We start from the raw sequence: 22904 nt of genomic DNA on the forward strand, positions 1-22904 counted from the left end.
ACTTTCAACTGCAAAAATATGATGATATTTGCAAAAAAAGTCGTAAAAATCATCAACTTTTGACGCTTTCTGCAAGCTAAACCAGTGCTCGGAATTAGTTGAACATTTCAGCCGATTTCCGCGGTATACGCCTCCTTTCCTCTCCTTACCGCGCGTGCCGCAGCCGCTAGGGCCAGCGCCGCCGAGCGTTAGGAGCGGCACTATCTGATTAGGTTCTGTGAGTAGGTTCTTCTCCCTATTTATTAAAATTTTAAAAAATTTATTAAAATTTATTAAAAATAAATTTTTATTTTTAAATTTATTAAGTGGAAATATTTCAATAGATTTCTACGTCACCCATGAGGTACTAATGCTGACGCGTTTTTTCAAAAGTGGTTTCTATCTACATCATTGCATCAATTGTTCATTCTCATAAAAGGCCAAGAACCCGAGTTGAAATTTTATTAAGTGTCTGAGCAGGTCCAAATCAGAGTAATATATAATCTGGCCCTGGTAAGGTCACCTGATTTGGTTCTGACAAGATGTGTAACGCGTTGCATAGTCAGGGGTGGATTTCATTTACCTAATAAGGACCACATTAGCCGGATTCATGAGGACCTTTTCAGGCATATTATCAGGACAATATCAGGATAAAAAAAAAGAGCCCTAATAGGATTGACATAAGGATGCTGTCAAGCTCTAAAATAAATGATGATAACTATGAATTTGAATATTTTTAATATTTTTATTATTTATTTAGAACATTAAGATTTTTAAAGAATTTACAGAATTAGTAAAAAAATAATACTAAGAATTTAATCTTTACATTTTTTAACCATTTTTCAAGAGATAAAAAATGCACGCTTAAAAACAAAATATAAACAAGCTGACATATAAATCCACATAACATAAACATCTGTTTAAATCATAACATCCGTTTATCATTTATAAAAAAAAAAACACAAAATAACAAAAACAAAATAAAATATTCTTATGTTTAAAAATCTTAATTTTTTTTTAACTATTTCACTATCCTTCATCGTTGCTGTCTTCTTCGCTGAAGCTCTCAATTACTTGATTCATTATTTCATTCTCTTTATCATTATCATTATCATTCTCTTTATCATTATCATGTTTGTTATCCTGTGGCTTTTTTGAATTGAGAATTTTATTTTCTATTGTGTTTTGGTGCCGTATAAAGCGAAATCCGTCCCAGTCTTTTGCGTTATTTAAAACTTTTCCCATTAATTGTTCAAATTGTTTTGAGTTGACTACTTTACGAGTACTTAAAAATAGTCCTGAAATTTCACGATTATAAATAATGAGAAAAAAATTAATGAGATAAAAAAAATTGAAATAATTATTTTGTAGCCACCTTCTAGTAACTTATAGAAATGCGTATCCTTGAATAGCTCTTTATCTTTTATTTTTTTAACCGCTGTAAATTTCAAAGCAACTATTCTGACTATAAAAAACCTTGTAATTTCACTTAAATTTTTTGAACAATTCTGTGTAACATTAATTTGAGACCTTATCACTTTTTTCTGCAATAAAAAAAAACAAATAAGAATAATAAGAATTATTTAAGTATAGTGTTCAATTATATCAATCATGAATAGAAAAAAAAACAACATACGATTTTTCTTCTGTAGGTCTGATCAGTCTTCAGTTTCTCATCAAATTTTTTGAAAGCATCATATGTTGTAAGGGGAAATTTAAATCCATCATCTTCTGCGTCTGATTCTAATTGTCCATCAACATTTTGTCCTTCACGTTGCAGCTGTAAATTTTCCAATATATTCTTTATTGATATTACTTCTCCTTTAACTCGAGAAATTTGCATCGATAAACTTTGATGAATTTTTTCCATTAATGTTTTCAAGCATTCTGAAAGCAAATGATAATTTTGAAATCAATGAATTATAGATTCTAGAGTGAAAAAATTGTTATAAATATTTTTTTTATGTACTTTCATCGATCTCACCATTATCCTTGTTCTCTTTCATTAATAAATCATTTTCACTGTCTTTCTCATTAATGACAACTTTTGATGTCCTTCGATTCAGATCACATTCTGAAAATTTTTTTATTTTGTTCTCATGGACATTGAAGGATCTAGCCGGAAATAATTTTTGAGATTTGAGCTCATGAAAACTTGGTTCTTTAGAATTTTTTTGATTCTCAAGTAAATTTTTATTTGAGAACTGAGAGCATGTAATTTGCTTTTTTTTCAAATTTGACTTGAATTTTTTGTTTTCTTTTTTGTTTTTTGACCTGATTTTGTTTTCTGTTACACATTGATCCCTGTTATTCTCGATTTCTGAAGAACTATCCTCTATTGAAATATTTTTTTGTATTCTTCGTTGAGTGGGTACAGGACTTTTTTTCTTTAAATCATCGGAATCAATGTCGAAATTTTGTAACGATGACGACGAAATACTAACTAAAATTAAATAAACAAAAATAATAAACCAATAATAATGTAACGATGCAGCATGCATCGTCACGGCTACGGACCGAACATCGTCCGTAGCCAAAAAGGGCGCATCGAACGCCGATAAAACTAATCATAAACACCAACGGTCAATCGCCGGACGTTCCCCCACACCCGACCGTTTCGAAATTTACCAGGTGGGGGTCCGCCGGCTAAACCGCCGATCAGTGATGCAATATTTCCCACAGCGGTCCCGGCTCCGCTGCCTCACACAATCTTACAGAAGCGCTACGTCACGTATCCGTGTGAGCTCGGCCGTTCAACCAATGGAAGAGAGCGAACGTCTCCCTTCCACCGAGCCGACACAACAGACGATAAATGCACGCTACTTGCATGTTAAAAGCAAGCGTTTCTGATTCAGAAAAGAAATTCTGAGGCGAGTGGCTGGAATATTAGAGATCACCTGTTCGAGACCTGCTTCGTGCAACTTTTATTTCTTTTTTCCACATTTATTTCTAACATAGTAAATTATTAGATAATATTTTTTTGCCCAAAAAAATAATATTTTCTATTTATTATTAATATTCGCATATATTAAACTAACAATTTTAGAAATAATACAGATCTGCTATTGTTAATAGAAAAATGAAGTTATTTTACAATGTTGCAACAAAGTGCTAATTTAACATATGTGAATATTTTTAATAAAGATAAAATAATTTCTTTTAGCCAAAAACATTATCTAATAATTTACTTAAAATAAATATCAAAAAAGGAAAAAAAGTTACAAAATCACAGTTTTCAAACACGAGATTTTTAATATTCTTGCCATTCGCCTTACTCGTTTAGCCATGCTTGTTATTTTACATTTATCAACATGAAAGATTACACGCCTGCAAAGCTTTTAATTATTTATTTTAAACTACTGCATATTAGCAAGAGTTACTGCAGTAACTACATATACATGTACTGTGGAGATTAGTGGAGGAACACAGTAGCATATTAAAAATGCAGTCAAATAGATGTAGATTGGTAATTTTATTAGTACTATTAATAAGTAGTGGTCTTCCGCACCACCTTTGAGGTTCCACTTATGGCGCGTTCGATTTTTTTTTAAGTGGATCGTCGCCTGGAGCCCTATTGTACCACTTTTTTTTACACCTGTTATTTACAGGTTAAAATAATTTACAGTAGTTGACACTGTATTTTTGTATCTATATACTTACTGTACTTTGTATACTCACTGTACTTGTACTTTTCCAAATCCTACAACTTTTATTTAAAAAATTTTTTTATTTAACTCGGTGTTTCTGAGATATTTGAGTGGATTGTTTAAAATGGGACACCTTGTATTTCTCATTACTCTTGATAGCATTGCCGGCATAATAAATACAAAATATATTTTGTATTTATAAAAAATTATAAAGTAAGTAATTTTCCCAACTCGCCAATATACGCGCAACGCGCAAAAGTACAATTACAGTGAGTATACAAAGTACAGTAAGTATATAGATACAAAAATACAGTGTCAACTACTGTAAATTATTTTAATCTGTAAATAACAGGTGTAAAAAAAAGTGGTACAATAGGGCTCCAGGCGACGATCCATTTAAAAAAAAAATCGAACGCGCCATAAATGGAACCTCAAAGGTGGTGCGGAAGACCACTACTTATTAATAGTACTGAAACCGTGTGAGCTTCGGCGGACACGGAGTAGCTCGCCGGAATCCAGGTTCGGTCGGTTGGGGGTATGTCAAATAAACCAAATGCTCGTTTATAATAAATGTAACAAAATAGTGTTTATTCAGAAAGATGTAGATATGGTTTGTCTCGAATGATCTGCTTCAATGCTCGTGTATACATGCGAAGCGTGTGCAGGATGAATTCGAAAGAGCATACAAAATAGCCAAATATCGGTGAAATAATTAACAAGTGATAGCGAAATAGTTTTTTTAAAGCGGCGTGGAATAAGTACAGAGTAGCGTGAAGATAGATGCAAAGTATCGTTAATGGTGAAATAATTATTTGAGCGGCGGTGAAATAATTATTTGAGGTGGCGTGAAATAAATGCGAGGTATACGTGAAAATAAATGTGAAGTGTCGGTAATAATGAAATAATTATTTGAGGCGATGGTGGAATAATTATTTAGTATGACGTGAGGCGTCCTGGTGCGGTCGGCGAGAGCGCAAGCGCGGGCGATCGTGTCGCAACGGTTGGTACAAGACGGAGCGCTTGTCGGTGAGTGCGTTCGTAGTATCGCGAGTCTGTTCGATCGTAGATCCATGGTGGAAAGAAACAAGGTGAGTTATTCTCGTGGTTGCGCAGTAGTCTAAAGGTAGTGGGGAGCGGACAGCTAATTATAGGGGGCCCATTTCATGAAAATTCAGTATGGCTGATGGCTGATGACATGCTTTATTAACGTATATAAAGTGTATACAGTGTTCCTCTTAAAAAAATATATAGTGTTCGTGCAGAGAGTTTTCTTAAATTTGGAAAAGACCGATGTGACCGTCGTGTAAGTAATAAATGAATATATAATATGAAGATTTGTTTAGAGTTTGGTGTAATATGTAATATTATGTGACTTTATCTTTGTAGACAGTATGCCGACCTGTTGCATTAAAAATTGTAATAGTCGCAGTATTTATTTATTTACAATACTGTTTTGATTTTTTAATCAGCTGTGAACGTTTGAATTTTGCGCGCATAAAATGGGTCCCCTGTGATTGGTTGACAAGCAAGTCCCCCAACTCTTTGCCGCCATTATGCGCAATAACTCACCTTGTTTCTTTCCACCATGCGTAGATCGATGCGGACTATTCGGCGGCGCGGATTGGTCGACGCAGTTTTGCTTGCCGGACGGATTACGGTTTTGAAATCCCGGCGAATAAACGCGATATCAGGACTTAGGCTGCCGATTACGCTCGGCGGGAGTACGAGGATGCTCGTACGAAGGCGGAATTTTAGAACGACGACTTAGCTAGGTACGCGGAAATGCCCGCAATACGAAGTTCGGTGGCCTAGAGGAGCCAAGTACGCTCGGCGGGTATACGAATAGATTCGTATGCGGGAATCAAGAATACCGAGGACGCTCGGCGGTACACGAGGATACTCGTGTGCTGGCACAGGTATAACGAAAAACCGAGTATGCTCGGTTTGGGACTACGAGGACACTCGTAGAGGGATGTTCGCTGTCTATCAGCGAACGGAGTCTGGTGAGAAGACGTACAGCCGGGCGTCTTTTATACCCGGCTGGCAGCCGAACGGCTTTGAATCGGCAAACATCGGCGGTTTCGGCGGCGAGTCCCCCACAAAACGGAATTTCGGAACGGTCGGGTGTGGGGGATTTTCGGCGGTTTACCGCCGCTGTTTTTGACAAAAAGCTTATCGGCGCTTGATGCGCCCTTGGTGGGCTACGGACGATGGACGGTCCGTAGCCGTAACGATGCAGCTTGCGGGCTGCACCGTTACAGTACTAATAAAATTACCAATCTACATCTATTTGACTGCATTTTTAATATGTTACTGTGTTCCTCCACTAATCTCCACAGTACATGTATATGTAGTTACTGCAGTAACTCTTGCTAATATGTAGTTTAAAGTAGTTTAAAATAAATAATTAAAAGCTTTGCAGGCGTGTAATCTTTCATGTTGATAAATGTAAAATAACAAGCATGGCTAAACGAGTAAGGCGAATGGCAAAAATATTAAAAATCTCGTGTTTGAAAACTGTGATTTTGTAACTTTTTTTCCTTTTTCGATATTTATTTTAAGCAAATTATTAGATAATGTTTTTGGCTAAAAAAAATTATTTTATCTTTATTAAAAATATTCACATATGTTAAATTAGCACTTTGTTGCAACATTGTAGAATAACTTCATTTTTCTATTAACAATAGTAGATCTGTATTATTTCTAAAATTGTTAGTTTAATATTTGCGAATATTAATAATAAATAGAAAATATTATTTTTTTGGGCAAAAAAATATTATCTAATAATTTACTATGCTAGAAACAAATGTGGAAAAAAGAAAAAAAAGTTGCACGAAGCAGGTCTCGAACAGGTGATCTCTAATATTTCAGCCACTCGCCTCAGAATTTCTTTTCTGAATCAGAAACGTTTGCTTTTAACATGCAAGTAGCATGCATTTATCGTCTGTTGTGTCGGCTCGGTGGAAGGGAGACGTTCGCTCTCTTCCATTGGTTGAACGGCCGAGCTCACACGGATACGTGACGTAGCGCTTCTGTAAGATTGTGTGAGGCAGCGGAGCCGGGACCGCTGTGGGAAATATCGCATCACTGCCGCCGATGCTTGCCGATCCTTCGCCAGTCGGGCGACAGCCGGGTATAAAAGAGGCCCGGCTGTACGCCTTCTTACCAGATCCTGTTCACTGCTCGCCAGTGAACATCCTATTGCGAGAGCACTCGTAATCTTTCGAGAATACTCGAAGTCTATGACCAGTAGCCCCACGAGCACGAGCATACTCGTGCACCGATCGAGCATACTCGGCTCCAGGAACCGCTTCCACACGTTACGGGAACACCCGTATCCCCGCCGAGCATACTCGGCTCTAGATCTCGATACGAGAATACTCGTATTCCTGCCGAGCATACTCAACCACCAGGAACCGTCCTCCGTTTCTCCGTGCGAGTATACTCGCACGTCACCGAGAGTACTCGGCCTCGATCCTCGCATACGAGCGTACTCGTATATTACCGAGCATACTCGGTTTTGTTTCCTCGCATACGAGCGCACTCGTATAATAATCGAGCATACTCGGTTTCGTTTCCTAAATACGAGCATACTCGTATATTACCGAGCGCACTCGGCTTCGTTCTTATATACGGGCATACCCGTATACCGCCGGGAATACTCGGCTCCACGTCCGATCACCAGTCATTACAGGGCGCGGGCAATACGCGCGTCCTCGCTCCTGTCTTCATCCCTTTCAAATCGGGTCCTTATATCCGGCAGGCAATCGCGAACAATCGAATCGACAGCAACCATCAAGTCACCGCGCACGCGCCCGAGCTATCGATTAGTCGATCGATCACCGACGCCGCTCGAACGTATCGATCCACGCGCTCGCAGTCGTCTAGAGACAACTGCGGCGCCCGCGCTTGCGCTGACGCTTTCTCGTCACTATACGACCGCCGTTACACCGTATTCGCACCACCGCTATAATTTATAATACGCGTTCAAACAAACATACTAAACGTTCCGTATCCACACAGCTGTATATAATTGATTTTAGCATTTACGAAATAAACATTATTTTATTTTATTTTATTATTTTATTTTATTACACCGAGCATTCTTTTACGTGCCCCCAACCGACCGAACTCCTGGCTCCGGCGAGTTATTCCGCGTATACAAACGTACCGTTTCATGTAATAATAATAAAAAAAATAATAAAGAATAAATGAAATTATTTAATTATTAAATGGGAAGGTCTACCTTTTTTTTCATCAATGGTATCCTCATCACTTAAGAAAGCATTAAAATCTGTTTTTGCCTTTTCCAATTCTTCAGTAACTGTCTTGAGACTATATGTTACACCTCTGCATTTTAATTTTCTTGTGTCTATCTCTGCTTTTTGTTTAGCATTCATCTCTTCATCTGTTGTATAAGCATAGGAAGCTTTACTGAGTTTTTCCTATTTGATTTCAGCTTCTTTATAAGAAATCTATGATAAAATAAACTTTAAATCTATGATAAAATAAACTTATTAAGTATCAAATTTTCTATAGTCATTTAAAACAATAATTATCTGCCTAATAGTCACCTGCTGAGCCTCTTATTTCTATGCGATGAAGAGGCCAACCTTTTTCAAATGGTTCACAGAAGTTGATCTTCTTTCTAAATTTAGCTTTAGCTTTTTCATCTTTTATATTGGGCATATAATAACAATAAAGCTCATCGTCAAATTTTTTTAAAGGTGGTATCCAATGTTTTGGAATAATATCAATGCTTTTCAGTGGGCCATCGTCATCCGGGAAAGAAACTAAGACATAAACCTTAATATCATCTAAGTCTTCTTTCATTTTTCCTATAAAATTGAAAAAATATATATATACAGCATCTTCTGATTATAAAAATAAAAATTAAAGAATTATTAAGAGTTTGAAATTTTATATTTTTTTACACGATAAAATATCAGCTGCTAAATTATATGCAATATAAAAATAAAAAATATTAAGTTGTTTATGAATGAATAAAAAATATATTAAAAAAACAAGAAATTTTGAAGCAATTTCTTAATTTTTATTAGAATAGTGAAATTATAACAATAGAACGACTGCAATTCTTCGATGTTGAGATTAATATAATTTTAATCATGAAATAAAAACACTTTTATATGTGACCGCCCGAGTCGAAATTTAAAACCTACTATAAACCTCATACATGGTTATTTGTGCCTCTAATAATGTTCCTTGACCTACAAGTTCTATCTTGAAAGTGTTATGTCTTCTTTTGGCCTTTCTTTAATCTTGTTGTCCTAGAAAACCCTTATTTTTATTGATGTTAAACATACAATTCCTACTTTCGTTCTTACAACTCCTACCTCTTTTGAATCTCCAAATCTTATCGAAATTTCTAGCAATAAAAATATTAATATTCAATCTATAATTGAGTTCAATTTCTATTGTATCAGATTAATATAATAAATGTTATAATCAGAGGCGGACTGGACAGGAGAGATACCGAGAAATTTCTCGGGGGGCCCTATGTTTTTGGGGACCCCAGTGGCCCCCAAATCCAAATTTTTTTTAAAAATTTTTTATGCAAGAAATTAATAATCTAAATTCTAAATTATCAGATTGCGACAGTTGAATAACGACGTGCTTTCCTTCTCTAACCAAGATAGCGCTGAGCACGAGTTAGCGTTAGTCAACTATCTGTAGTGCGTCACTGTCTTTCGTGTTCTCCTTTCATTTTTTTTTTATAATTCGTCTGAAAGGTTATGGCAACTGACAATTTATAAAAGAATATTTACTAAAAGCCAAAGAAATATTATTTTATTATTAAATAAAATACATGCACTATACATGGTTATTTATTTTACGTATGCTACCTTTACTACAATACAAAAAAATTTACAATAAAAACAACAACAAACAAATTAAAGGACAAAATATCTCCAAATTTCATTAAAACACGTTTGACCTTGAACTAAAAAAATTTTTTGCCGCGGCGCTTTAGAGTGGGGGCCCTTTTTACAAATTTTCTCGATGGGCCCTGGTGTTCCAGTCCGACCCTGGTTATAATATAAAATAAATAATAACAAATGAATAGTAAAAAATATTTTTAAAAATTAAGTGCAACTCAGTATTATATTTAGTATTATAAATAACTAAAAATTTATTCGAATAAACAAAAAACAATTAAAATTCAAAATTTTATTTAATATTTTATTACATATCTGACCTATAATTCGAAATTATTTAATATTCTATTACCACATTTACTTTATTTATATTTAATGCATATCTTAATTTCAATAAGCGCAATACATTAATTATGTAATTTACTTAACTGCAGATAGATATGTAAGAGATAAGTGAATATTATTTATATAATATTTGCTTATAGTAGCCTATTTACAGTTAAGCAAATTATAATTAATATATAAATAATAAATAATTAATATATTGTTTATTGAAATCAAGATACATTAAATGCAAGTAGAGTATATGAGATAATAGATTATTAAGTAATTTTGAATATTTATTTTCTAGAAATACATATTTATAGAACCTGAAGCCTTTTTAGAGGTTCTCAGTAGATACTCTTTTGAGCTTCCACATGGAAAAAACGACAATAAGTAACAATTTTTAGTATCAAAGGAGGGCAATAGCCAATGTAATGTTATATCTATATATATGAATTAAAGCTTACATTGGTTCTCCAAATTCGACAAAACTTGTAGGTTTAATCTAGGCTAAAAATTTCGACTCGGGCGGCATTGCGATGTAACAGAATAAAAAAATCAAAATAAAGAACAAAGAAAAGAAAATAGAGAATGTACAATAGAGAGAAAGAATTAAAATAAATTGACATCATGCCATTATAAGGTTATATCTAGCAAACAATAAAAAAAATAAAAAAAATTTTATATCAATAAACCGTATTTAACCATTATTTTAATGCTTATTTTCAGAGAATACGAATACGTAACAAAGATAGCGATCTTTGAGATATTCTGTTCGTGTTGCATATTTTAACAAAACGACATCACACACAACTTTATCAATGATTACTGCTTTTAACTTTATTATAACTTTATTATAAGTACTTACAGTTTTTTTTATAGCTACACAAATGAAAACATTGAATATTATTTACGGACGATATTATTCACATACAAAATAAAAAAAGACGATTGACGTGGTCGTGACTTTTTTCCAATCACGAGAGCTTTTGCACGTGCCGTAAGCCGTGAGTGATGGCACAAGAAACAATGAAGTCCCAATGATGCCGGGAACGCTACAGAGATGGTATTACTAGCGCATGCGTAAGCTAACATCCCAGCTAGCTACTGGCTAATATCATAATAACCATGTATGAACATTTCTGGCTACGGTCGAATTGCCGCTATAAATGCTTCGAAACATTCTTTTTCTCTTTTTTTCAATAAAGAAAGAGAGAAAGAATACTTCGAAGCATTTGTAGCGGCAACTCGACCGCAGCCTCTATTATATATAGATGTGAATAAACCATCGACTGTCGACATCGAATGATATCGAGAAAGAGAAAAGAAACTTAAAAATATTGCAATATTCTCTCTTGATTAAGTTGTTTTTAAAGATTGATTAATATAAAAAATATGCAACAAATCAGATTTTATAAGATATTCCAAAACAAAATTATAAGGAATATTAATAAAAGCCGTAGTGTCGTTCCATCTGTTTCATTGCTTAAATTCAAATTTGTTAAAAATAAAAATTGTTTTAGTAGTTTTTTGAATATTTTAAGTTGCTTTTTATATTTTTCAAATAAAAATAAGAATAGAACAAAGAATTAAATTTTGTTTATGGAAAACGAAAATTTACAAAGATTAATGTTTCATATGACATATCTGATAAAATGTTGAACATTGGAAGTAAGAATTCAACATTAATTGTTTGTAATAATTGTTAATCACAATATTTTTTGTTCATTTTGATTTGCACAAGAAAAATTTAATTAATATTTTTCGCTTGCATATTTTCAGCACACTTAAGTAAACTTTTATAAAAATGAAACAGGTTGATTTGTATTGAATATTTTTATTTTTAGTTTTGTTTTTTCAATGCATATAACTTGAGCACAAAATATTTTTTAAGAGAAATGATAAAATTACATATGAAGGAGTGGCATTGTATAAATTTCTTCTTTTATTTCTGTACTAATGTCAAGAGTAACCATTTTCTATTTTACTTTATTTAGAGAACAAGTGTGAGATGTGGTATTTCGCTCACTCACAACCCACATGTGTAAATCAGCAGAATTACAAGGGTACGTGAATAATGGTTTGACTTTTTTTAAGATAGTACCTTTTATCTTTATATTATTCTCATCTTCATGGGCTAATATAAAGATTCTATCAATTTTCAATAATAAACCATTATCAAGTAACACTGTATTATCAGGTACACGAGATGTCAGCGTAACTCCTAAATATTTGAGGCGTTTAATAACAATTTCTCCCTCATTATTTGGACATAATTGTCGTAAGATTTGAATTTGTGGTTGTATATGAGGTTTTTGAATACCTAGGAAAAATGATTCATGTAACCGTCGAACAATTTGTGCCAGAGGCTTATTGCCACTTCGAAGAAATTTTTTTATTATTCCTAATGCACTTTCAAACGGAAATGCTGATATGCTGGACAACGAACAATTCATGTAACGTACATCGTCTGTTAAATGAATGAGACTGTGCATATTACTTATAAGACTTGCTTTTCCATAAAAACATGTTGCCAATGTTACAAATGATATAAGATATTTTTTTGCATGTGTTCTTTTTTCTACAGCCCATCTCTTGGAACATAATATTCTACATGCAGCATGTAGAAGTAAGAAATGTTTATAAATATTTATAGGTAAAACTTTCTTAAAAATTATTGGCCCACAATATAAAAGCAAAAATTTTAGCTCAGTCGCTTTAAACTTCTCCACATCAGCAAAGGAACGTGTCGTTCGTTGAAATTCTTGAGGAACTTGACATTGAAGTTTTACAAGTAAATTTGTTAAAAGAGATTTGGCAGTTTGACTTAATCGTACCTTTATATTTCCATATAACCAGTAATTCAATATTTTTTTCATAACACCAAGACATAAAAGATGCATGAAATCCAATAAAAATATCGATATCATGTTGAGTTTAGGACGAATATTTAAGAGGGGTGTTATGCCTTGATGATGTTCAAGGTTTTCTTGACTGCGAAATGAATTATCCGTTCTTTTCTTTATTCCTTCTTCTGATACTGGATACACAATTCGTCCTTCAACACGTTCACCACGAACCGTGCAACGTTCACAACTCCAGTATGCTCCATGACCTTTGATGCATTTAATGAATGCTCGAGCTGGCCTATCACAAATAAATGCTATTAATTTCACTTCTAAATGTTGTCCATTCACTTCGAGGCAGTTTTCATGAAGATAATTAATTTCCTCAATAAATTGTTTTAGAAATTGTTCTAAGTCACGTGGTTTGTGAGTACCACAATAAATAGCCACTGGGAATGGCTGATAAACATCTTTTTCGGAGTGAATTTGGCATAAAATTGGCCAAAACTGCTTTGAACTCGATTTAAATAATTGTACACCATCCACATTGATTTTTAAATTGACAACATTATTTGTGTGAAGATCTGGATTGATAGACATTTGTAGTATCTTTTTTAAGCCAAAGTATACAAACTCGCTAGAATCTTCATTGATTTGAATATCATAATCCACACTTGCTGTTTTTAAAAAAGTTTTTGAAGATTTTGGTAAATTTGGAAGTAAGCGGACCCTCAAGATACGCAGTAATGCATCAAGGCGTGTGTGAGGTATAATAGGATTTTTAGATAATGCCCAGGCTCGTAGCTCTGCGATTTCATCGAATTCTGCATCGTTGTCACATTCATTCTCAGACATACTGGTTTCCAATAAATCCATCTCTTCATCTGTGTTATTGAGTTCATCCATTTCAAAATCAGCTTGATCACTATCCTTAAAATTATTTTTATCATCTATATTGTCCATGGAATGCTGGGTTATATTTACATTTTCTCTACTGTTTTCCATATCGTTCTCATCATATGAATCAAATTGTTCAATGTTCATAAAGCATTTCTGCACATTTGAAATAGAAGCAGCTGAACTGTCATCAGATTCTCCCTCGTTTTCAAATATATTACAACCTTTCTTTTTTCTATGCCACTTCACCCGTAATCTTGTCAGCTCTTGCTTTCGTTTTCTTTTATTATCACTCATCTTTTGTTAAACAGTATAATCACAGTATAATATAACACTGAATATATATTAAAGTTGAATAATTTATGCGAAAACTTTGCTCTATATTTCAAAAATCACATGAAAAAAGTTATGATTTATAGGAATTACATAAACATGGGATTTCGTGTACTACATACACCATAACAGTTTTGACTACTAAGCTGACCTCTATTTTATAAATTATGAAACAATTAGCAATAATTCGGCCAAATATGAACCAGAGAGTCCAAAATTTGTGAAATAATTTTAACTTTAATAAATTTAAATTTGTTAATATCAGAAATATATAGTTGAATTCAAGTTATTTTAAAATATTACTTATCATTCATACACCAAAAAAAATTCTTACACAGTACCTTTTATTAATTATACATCAAGTATATAAAAAATAAATCTAAATATCGTAATAAAAGAAAAAAAAATCGTAGTTTCTACAATGATAATATTAGTTAAATAAAAAAGCCCTAATTGATGCTTTATCATAGACAAATTTACTTTTGAAAATTTTTTGTTAGAAGAAATTGAGAAAAATTGCCATAAGGATTTCATTACTCTGGCATACCAGAGTGACATCTTTCAAATTTATATATTGAAAAAAAAACTCATAAAGATCCTGATTCTTACTTTACCAGATTTTACTGTAAAGATTTTTTAGGGCAACTTAGAGAAGGTCCTGACTGATGCCGTATTAGATATGCCTTAATTATATATTACATACGAGAGTAAAAAAGGTCCTATAAAGGTACTGATCTGGCATGCCGTAGGCAGGCATGCCCTATTTGTATCTAATTAGAGCCTTATATGACACAAGGCACGCCTGATCAAATTTCTACTCGGGAAAATCTAATTAAGAAAATCTCTTTTATATATATTTTTTAAAATTAAGAATTTGTTATTTTTATCTTTAGTAGAATAGGCCTACGGGGGAAACCATTAAAAAAAAAAACGCGTCAGCATTAGTACCTCATGGGTGACGTGGAAATCTATTGAAATATTTCCACTTAATAAATTTAAAAATAAAAATTTATTTTTAATCAATTTTAATAAATTTTTTAAAATTTTAATCAATAGGGAGAAGAACCCACTCATAATCAGATAGTGCCGCTCCTAACGCTCAGCGGCGCTGGCCTTAGCGGTTGCGACGCGCGCGGTAAGGAGAAGAAAGGAGGCGTATACCGCGGAAATCGGCTGAAATGTTCAACTAATTCCGAGCACTGAGCTAAACTATAGCTCGCAGAGAATTGTTCTCATTGATACTTTTGCTTAGCGCCAAATACACTAAAAAATAAAGCTTAAATAAAATTGAGAGACAAATTTCCATAACGGATGGCAACATCTTTTGTTAATATACATTTCAAACAATTAAATTGGTATACAATTTCAGAGTTTATCTAATACTACAGAAAGATATGCGGAAATGGCATTACTAGCAGGTGATTTATTAGCGGCAGAAGGTATATTGCTACAAAGTGGCCTAATTAAAGAAGCTATACGCATAAATACTGAGGTCTACAACTGGAATAGGTATGTTAGAAGTTACATTAAATTTAATTATTCACGCAAAAATTTATAAATAGTTCAATATTGAACTAATAAAAAAACAACCAACTTTTGACCCCCTAAATTTTGCTCAATTTTAATATGTATAGTGCAACCCTTCCACTAATCCTTCCACATGGTACAATAACTTTCGTTAATGCGTAATAATTTATGAAAAATTATTGTTCAAAGTTCCATGGTTATTCAAACGAGTACGGCGATCGGTTAGAAAACTGGACGTCTCTTTTTCTGCATTTTTTTAAAAAGTGCAATCAAATAAATTATTAATATATTAGACCAAAAGATTAATATTGTATTTATATTAATATATTACACCAAAAAGACATTTTATATTTATTAAGATTATTCGCATATTTTTAATTTAACAACTGTAGGAAAAGTATTAATTTGCTATTAAAAAAAAAATTATTTAAAAATTGCATAATAAAGTTTATTTATGTGTTATTGAGAGAAATGGTCATGTCTCGCGCCAAATTCATGCACAATAAACCAACCGTGCATTTTTACGTAAAATTATTTGATAGTTTCTGAATTTTTCATACCTTTATGCGTAGATTGATCAAGTTCTTAAGATGATTCCGGAGCGCCTGACAAACTCCAACGTAAAAGCGCCATCATTTCGATAAAACTAAAAATAAGACTGATATTATTGACATAATGTCCGTATACGTATTTGTTTGTGATTAGTAATTCACTGCATTGACATGTGATTTGTGTATGTATTATTGGATAGTTTGTAAACAAATGACACTCGTACTTCTTTCCTCGATCGAAATTCCGTCGCAAAGTTGCAATATAATAACGAGACGAAATAGACATATACAGGATGTCCCGCATAAGGTAAATCACCTCTCGTGTACAAGTAGAGCGGGTTAAACCGAGTAGAAAAGTCTTCTACCGTTATGCGACTTTCGCAATAATTGATGAGGAATTAATTTAAAAATATCGGCCAATTCGCGCGAGTTTAAAGATGCGGCAAGAAGAGACCCGTGGCGCGTGACGCGCATTGGAAGGAGTACTTTACAAATGACAACAACAACATACGAGCAGTGCGTAATGCTAGATCCTTGTGTCCTAGCGACCACGTAACAGTGGACTATCTCTTCTCGCCGCGCGCTTAGACTCGCGCAAATTGGCCGACCTTCTTTAATTAATTTCTCATTAATTATTGCAAAAATCGCAAAACGGTAGAAGACTTTTCTACTCGGTTTAGGTTAGGTTAGGTTAGGTTTAACCCGCTCTACCTACACCCGAGAGTTGATTCACCTTGTGCAAGACACCCTGTATAAGGCGTCAACTAAATATAAACAAAATATGACAAAATAATATTTTAAAAATATACATATAATACTATATATTTCATTAAAGAAATATATTATGCTTTTCTTATTTTTATTCTTGTGTAATGAATACAAAATTAACTAATTAATCAATTAATTATTAATAATAACTATATTCAATATATGTATATATGTATATATATTATAATATATATATTATAATATATTATAATTTATATTATATATTGTATATATTGTTACGTTCCCGTAGAACGTAATGGATCGGCCGATCAATTTGAGAATAATGTTCACTCACTCGAAAGACTCACACACACGAAATAAAGAACACTTCTTAACGAATTGAGAACTTTAATAGAACTTATTTACAATCTTTGCAACCAAAACCGATAAATACAAGAGAACTGTCAATACGCGTCCGCACAATTTGACAGCTCCTCCGAAACTAAAACTGACAAACGTTGTTTACAAACAAGCGTCTCCTTAGAAACGAATCTTCTACTCTTTCTATAAGACTGACAGACTAACGTTATTTACAAATAAGCGTCTCCCTGGAGACGAATCTTCTGCTCTCAATGAGACGAAATACAGGGACGCAACACTATCCCCCTCGTCTTCAGATTGTCGTCCCGACATTCTAATTCATTTTTTGGATCTTCAATTAAACTCCTAGCTCTCTTCTAGCTTGAGTTTAAATTTCTTGATCCATCGATGTCCAAGTCTTTAATAAGCTTCTCTGCCCTACCCTGAGCTGCTGCTACAGGTTACCAGGCAACTTATTTCCTCTGACTTAATCGATTTTTAAAATCTTTGTATGTTCTTCGTGAAGCTTCGGACAAGAGGGGGGTATTCACCGTGGTCCCATCGTCTTAAAAGACTCCTCAAGTCCCTGCCTCGGCATTTGCCCTGCGGCTCACGGGAAAACCACGGCTCAAAAACCGTGAGCGAGACAGTCTTCGTCAAATTCGTCGTCAACTTCTTATAGAATCACTTCAGTTTCCATTTTCATTTCATTCTTTCTAAAATAAATAAATAAGAACGATCAAAACAAGTAACTTATTCAATAAAAAGAAAACAATTACTATCAATACAGAATTTATCTTTTATAAAAAGGAGCTAATCTATCAGCATCCTGTTTGATACACAATTTGATGCACAATTTTTATCATTTTCTACAAATTCAAACTTATCTTCTTCAAAATCCTTTTTCAAAAAATTATTTCTTTCATCTTTTCTTTTTGAGAAGCTATTTTCCTGAATAGCTTTAATAGCCATCGCTCTTTCCATAGCTATTTTTAACGATGTCACTCCTTCTAATTGAAGGGTACGTTTGATAAAACCGTCTGACAATGCGGTGATAAACTGAGCGCAAGCTATTTTATCCCTTATTTCTTTTGTACATTCGGAATAAGCCATACGCGATAATCGTTCTATATCCGCGCCTAATGTTGTTAAACTTTCAGAAAATTTTTGTTTACGATTAGTAAACTGAATATAAAAAGTTTGAGCCAAATGTCCTTCCCCGTAACATAATTCTAATTTTGATTTCAAGTCTTCGAATCGCAAATTTTCTAATTCAAAGACCCCATCCAAAATAGAACGCGCTTTGCCTCTTAAACTAGTCGCTAATGCAACCGTTTTAACTGACTCAGTCCAAGAATTTGCTTGAGCAATCAAATCAAATTGAATTAAAAATTCCTGCAAAGGAACACTTCCATCGTAATTGTCCGGTTTAAATTTATAACCTAAATCTGAATTTTCAATATTTAATCTATTTCGCGACGCGGAACTCTCTCTCTGATTCCTAATTTCGCTATTTCGTGACACGGAACTCTCTCCTTGATTCCTAATTTCGCTATTATTAAAACGACTTAGCTGGACTATATCTTGTTCCAAACGATGCAGTTCTGTCCGTATCTGCTCCTGTTCAACTCGTCGTTCCTCTCGGAGTTGTCCTAGCTCCTCCAGGATTGTACGCAGCATTTCCGACTCAGCCGAAACCACTGCCGTTTCATTTGACACCGCTGCAGCTTGAGTACGCGTCCTCCTTGGTGAATGGACTGTGGACATGTCGTTCGCCGATCCCGGACGAGCCCCCAAAATGTTACGTTCCCGTAGAACGTAATGGATCGGCCGATCAATTTGAGAATAATGTTCACTCACTCGAAAGACTCACACACACGAAATAAAGAACACTTCTTAACGAATTGAGAACTTTAATAGAACTTATTTACAATCTTTGCAACCAAAACCGATAAATACAAGAGAACTGTCAATACGCGTCCGCACAATTTGACAGCTCCTCCGAAACTAAAACTGACAAACGTTGTTTACAAACAAGCGTCTCCTTAGAAATGAATCTTCTACTCTTTCTATAAGACTGACAGACTAACGTTATTTACAAATAAGCGTCTCCCTGGAGACGAATCTTCTGCTCTCAATGAGACGAAATACAGGGACGCAACAATATATATATAGTATATATATATATACAGGGTGTCCCAAAGTTCGCGGCCCAACCGTCGTGTACAGATAGAGCGGGTCAAACTGAATAAGTAAGTTCTTTACCATGTTACGTCCTGATAGATGTAGAATTTTTTCGTTGGACTCGGCGATCGACGTAAACGGGCCTAACCGCACGAGCCGAGCGGCAAGTTTAGGACTTGCGACGGGTCAGCGACTGGAAGAGTCGTTTTTACTCCGTCAACAAGTCAACCGCTCGTGGTTCCCTTTTTGGGTCAAGGAATTGAATCCCTTTTACCCGGGATGGAACCTTTGTGCGCAATTTGAGAGGGAAGGTGTGAGGGGGTGACGAACGAGGAGGGTGTGGTTAAATGAAAAAGAACAAAAGTTTAATTTACTAAAGACAACATCTTAATTTGATTGAATTTATAATTAAGATACAAAAACTTAATTCTTAATCGCATGTGTTAATAATTTTATTTGTATATTCTTTACAAGTATGTGTGTGTGTGTGTGTGTGTTTCATTTTTTCGGAGGGAGGACACAAGAAATAATAAAATAAAGAGGAATGAACTGACTTACTCGTTGCAGGGTAGTTTCGGATCGGGTTGAATATGTTCGGTAGTTTTGAGTAGGCGCCCCGTTGAGGGATGGTGTTGTGTAGGCGTCGGACCCTTTTGTAAACGTGTGGGCACCCTGCTGCGGGATGGTGTCGTCAGGGTGATGGACCATCTACTTGAGATGCACCACTTGGTCGCGACAAAGTATTGACTTTTTTTATTTCGCGGCCCGAACTACTCGAAAAACTGTCTGAAGGACTTGGCAAAACTTGCTTGATGAACTGAGTGACTAATTGTGTATAATTGCGTTTGGAGCCACCAAAACACGGGTTTTTATACCCTTTCCTTGGGGTGGATCCATTTGGAAAATCTTAGGTTTTTGAAGCAGGGATCGAATAGAAATTAGTGAGAAGATTTTTAATGTGGGGGAGGGTGGCGTCATTTTTAGCTAATAGGATTAGGTTTAGGTAATTAAGTTACTTGGAATGGGGGTAGGAAGAAAGAGGCCCTAACGAATAAGGAATAGCGTCGTTTCGGGTCCATATGCGATGGGGATAGGTTTTTGAGGTGGCGTAACCCGGTTGATGTTAATTAGTATAGGTGGGGTGCATCTCAGTGTCTTAAGATCTAGGTGGGCGTAGTCTTTACACTGTACGACGGAATGAAGGGTGGTCTATAGAGGTGCTTGCCCCGATTCCCGGCTTTCGGAGGGTTGAGCAATTGAAGGTCAATTGGAGGGTTGAGAATCGGTATATGAGTTCGCGAGGCCTTGGGTCACTGATCTAATAAATTTGACAGTTTACGACTGTCGTGTGGCCCTGGGGTCGCGTGGAGAGTGCGATTAATGCATCTCGGTTTCCCAGACCTACTGAACACGTGCACCGTATCAGGTGTCATGCCTTCTAGGCGTGCGACTGTGGTCATTGCCCGATCGTCACTCGGTAAAACCCTATCTACTAGGGTTCTCGTAGGTGGAATCCAAGTATATGGCTAGCTGGTGCCAGTTTTTATTTCTTACTTTAAACATCTGGAGTCGACTAAAGACTCCGGTTACCGCAAGTTTTGACTTTTATGATTTTTCTGACGACGATAGGCACGCTGACCGACCAAGGTATTTTCAAATATCTATCTCCCTTGCTATTTTTCTCTGTGAGAAAGTTTGAGCTCATGGTGTCTCGTGAGAAAAACAGCTCTGGCGTTATAATATTCTTTAAGAGTTTTTTGTTGGTCCCGTGTTTACTAGGTCTGGTATTTAATAAAAAGAAAAGAATCGTGAAGTCTGATCAGGACGTAACAACCACTTTGCGAAATTTTCAATAATTAATTAGAAAATAATTAATAAAGATCCGCCAATTCGCGCAAGTATTCCCCGAGCGCCGAGCGCACGGCGAGTAGGACCCACCCAGCATAGCATAACACAAAGTGCGGCAGAGCGGTGGGAGGGACGCTCTCTTGGCTAGCTATGCACACTACACACGAGCGACGCGTGACATAGAGATATGCTGGGTGGGTCCTACTCGCCGCGCGCTCGGCGCTCGGGGAATACTTGCGCGGATTGGCGGATCTTTATTAATTATTTTCTAATTAATTATTGAAAATTTCGCAAAGTGGTAAAGGACTTACTTATTCAGTTTGACCCGCTCTATCTGTACACGACGGTTGGGCCGCGAACTTTGGGATACCCTGTATATATATATATATACAATATATAGTATAAAGTATAAATGAAAGGATATTCAAACAAAACACACATATATGTTGTATGTAATTTAAAATAAAAATATTTTATTTAGCAGAATCTGTAAAGAATTTTAACATTTGTTGCGAGAGTAAGGAAAACTGGCAAAGCCTTATCAGTATTCATAAAGTAAAAATACATTTATTTACAAAATTAAAAATAAATATTTTATATAATATAAAAGTATAAATAAAATTTACATATTTAATGTTTTATCAAACTGTAAGAAAATATTAAAATTTAATACTACGCCAGCTGTATATCGCCACGCTATATTTTATTTTCTCGTTGCTCAATAATAATTCTTCGCTATGCGCGCGTATCTGCCTCTCTCTGACAAAATCTCGCACGTCTTATCCCCTCCACCGTAGATTTTTAGGTAGGCGCGGTGGCGGCGCCGTTCCTGTGGCGCTCTCCTTAATTCAAACCGCGCTTATTTTTTACATTTAGCTGTTCTGTTTTGGTGTCTGTCCTCAGACACCTCCCACGGAGATGTCATTTTATGACTGTTGAACTGGTATGACTGTTGATTGTGTCCTAATGTCGTGGCGCCTTCAAAGGAGTGATAACCTCTAACTCGTTTAACATTTAACAATGTTCGTAACAATGTCCGTTTAATGTATCGATCGTCGTGCAGGTCTAAACCAGCTCGTGATAACTGTATCAGACAATTGCCGTTGTATCAATTAAATTTGATTCGTGACAATTAATTCAATGTATGTGCTATCGCACCGATTAAAATCAATGTGTAATAATTGGCTCAAACACGTTATCTGAAACCAATTTATATTACTTTATTCAAACACGTTGTTCGAGAACAATTCGTATTAATTGACTCAAACACGTTATCCGAGACCAATTTGTATTAATTGACTCAAACACGTTGTTCAAGACCAATTCGTATTTTTATTAATTGACTCAAACATGTTGTCTGAGATGCATTCGTATTAATTGACTCAAACACGTTATTTGAGACCAATTCGTATTAATTTAAGTATCCTGCTAGGTTATTCGCCTTAAATCGTGATCCAAGGTTTAATGCGATCAGCAGCAACAACTATTCGGCTTCGCCTGCACCCTTCACGTAAGTCCTCGATTCGTAGCGGTCGTTAATATTCGTCAAAGTAATGTTTTGTCTCGTGTGTCGATTTCTCGTTCCGAAGAATTGTCTGAATCCGTGATAGTTGTTCGTCTTGTAATTGAGCAGCCAATATCCAGTCGCTCTCCATATCTACCTGTGCCATCTCTAACGAAAATTGTACAGGGTTGCGACTGAGCGCATCCGCGTGCGCCATCCTTGATCCAGCTCGATACTCGACGTCAAAAATATATTCTTGTAGCTCTAGCCATCAACGGCCAATTCGAGGCAATAGATTT

General features: G+C 35.0%; 2 protein-coding genes across 8 annotated transcripts in view; one reads left to right on the forward strand and one right to left on the reverse strand.

The window, feature by feature from the left end:
• The window catches only part of Oseg5 (intraflagellar transport protein Oseg5), a 323588-nt gene that overhangs the window by 236574 nt on the left and 64110 nt on the right, over positions 1-22904 (forward strand). For 4 of the 7 annotated variants that reach the window (XR_010889949.1, XM_067354035.1, XM_067354038.1 and 1 more), the window contains one exon: positions 15293-15432. The exons of 2 other annotated variants lie outside the window; for them this stretch is intronic. Coding sequence is in view for 4 of the 5 variants with exons in the window: in XM_067354035.1 (XP_067210136.1) it covers positions 15293-15432 (140 nt within the window). In the remaining variant the exon portion in view is untranslated. Of the gene's footprint in view, positions 1-15292; positions 15433-16022; positions 16152-22904 lie in introns of those variants that run through there. One more of the 7 variants, XM_067354037.1, reaches the window with a different exon arrangement.
• On the reverse strand, positions 621-8464 carry LOC136999633 (uncharacterized). The gene is made up of 6 exons (XM_067354042.1): positions 8201-8464; positions 7873-8101; positions 1964-2422; positions 1616-1866; positions 1355-1523; positions 621-1277 (listed from the first exon to the last, which is right to left on the reverse strand). Exons 2-6 carry the CDS (start codon positions 8024-8026, stop codon positions 1009-1011), a joined length of 1302 nt encoding a protein of 433 aa, XP_067210143.1. The 5' UTR covers positions 8027-8101; positions 8201-8464; the 3' UTR covers positions 621-1008.

Source organism: Linepithema humile, chromosome 4 (genome assembly GCF_040581485.1).
Source record: "Linepithema humile isolate Giens D197 chromosome 4, Lhum_UNIL_v1.0, whole genome shotgun sequence".
Taxonomy (NCBI): Eukaryota; Metazoa; Arthropoda; class Insecta; order Hymenoptera; family Formicidae; genus Linepithema; species Linepithema humile.

What these genes read in the sequence shown, in the direction of transcription:
- LOC136999633 (XM_067354042.1), bottom strand. Translation starts at nt 8,026, where the DNA reads ATGAATGCTAAACAAAAAGCAGAGATAGACACAAGAAAATTAAAATGC. An exon ending in GAAAGAGAACAAGGATAATG is followed by an intron (nt 1,867 to 1,963) that starts GTGAGATCGATG and finishes ATTTGCTTTCAG; the next exon opens with AATGCTTGAAAACATTAATG. An exon ending in AGACCTACAGAAGAAAAATC is followed by an intron (nt 1,524 to 1,615) that starts GTATGTTGTTTT and finishes TTTTTATTGCAG; the next exon opens with AAAAAAGTGATAAGGTCTCA.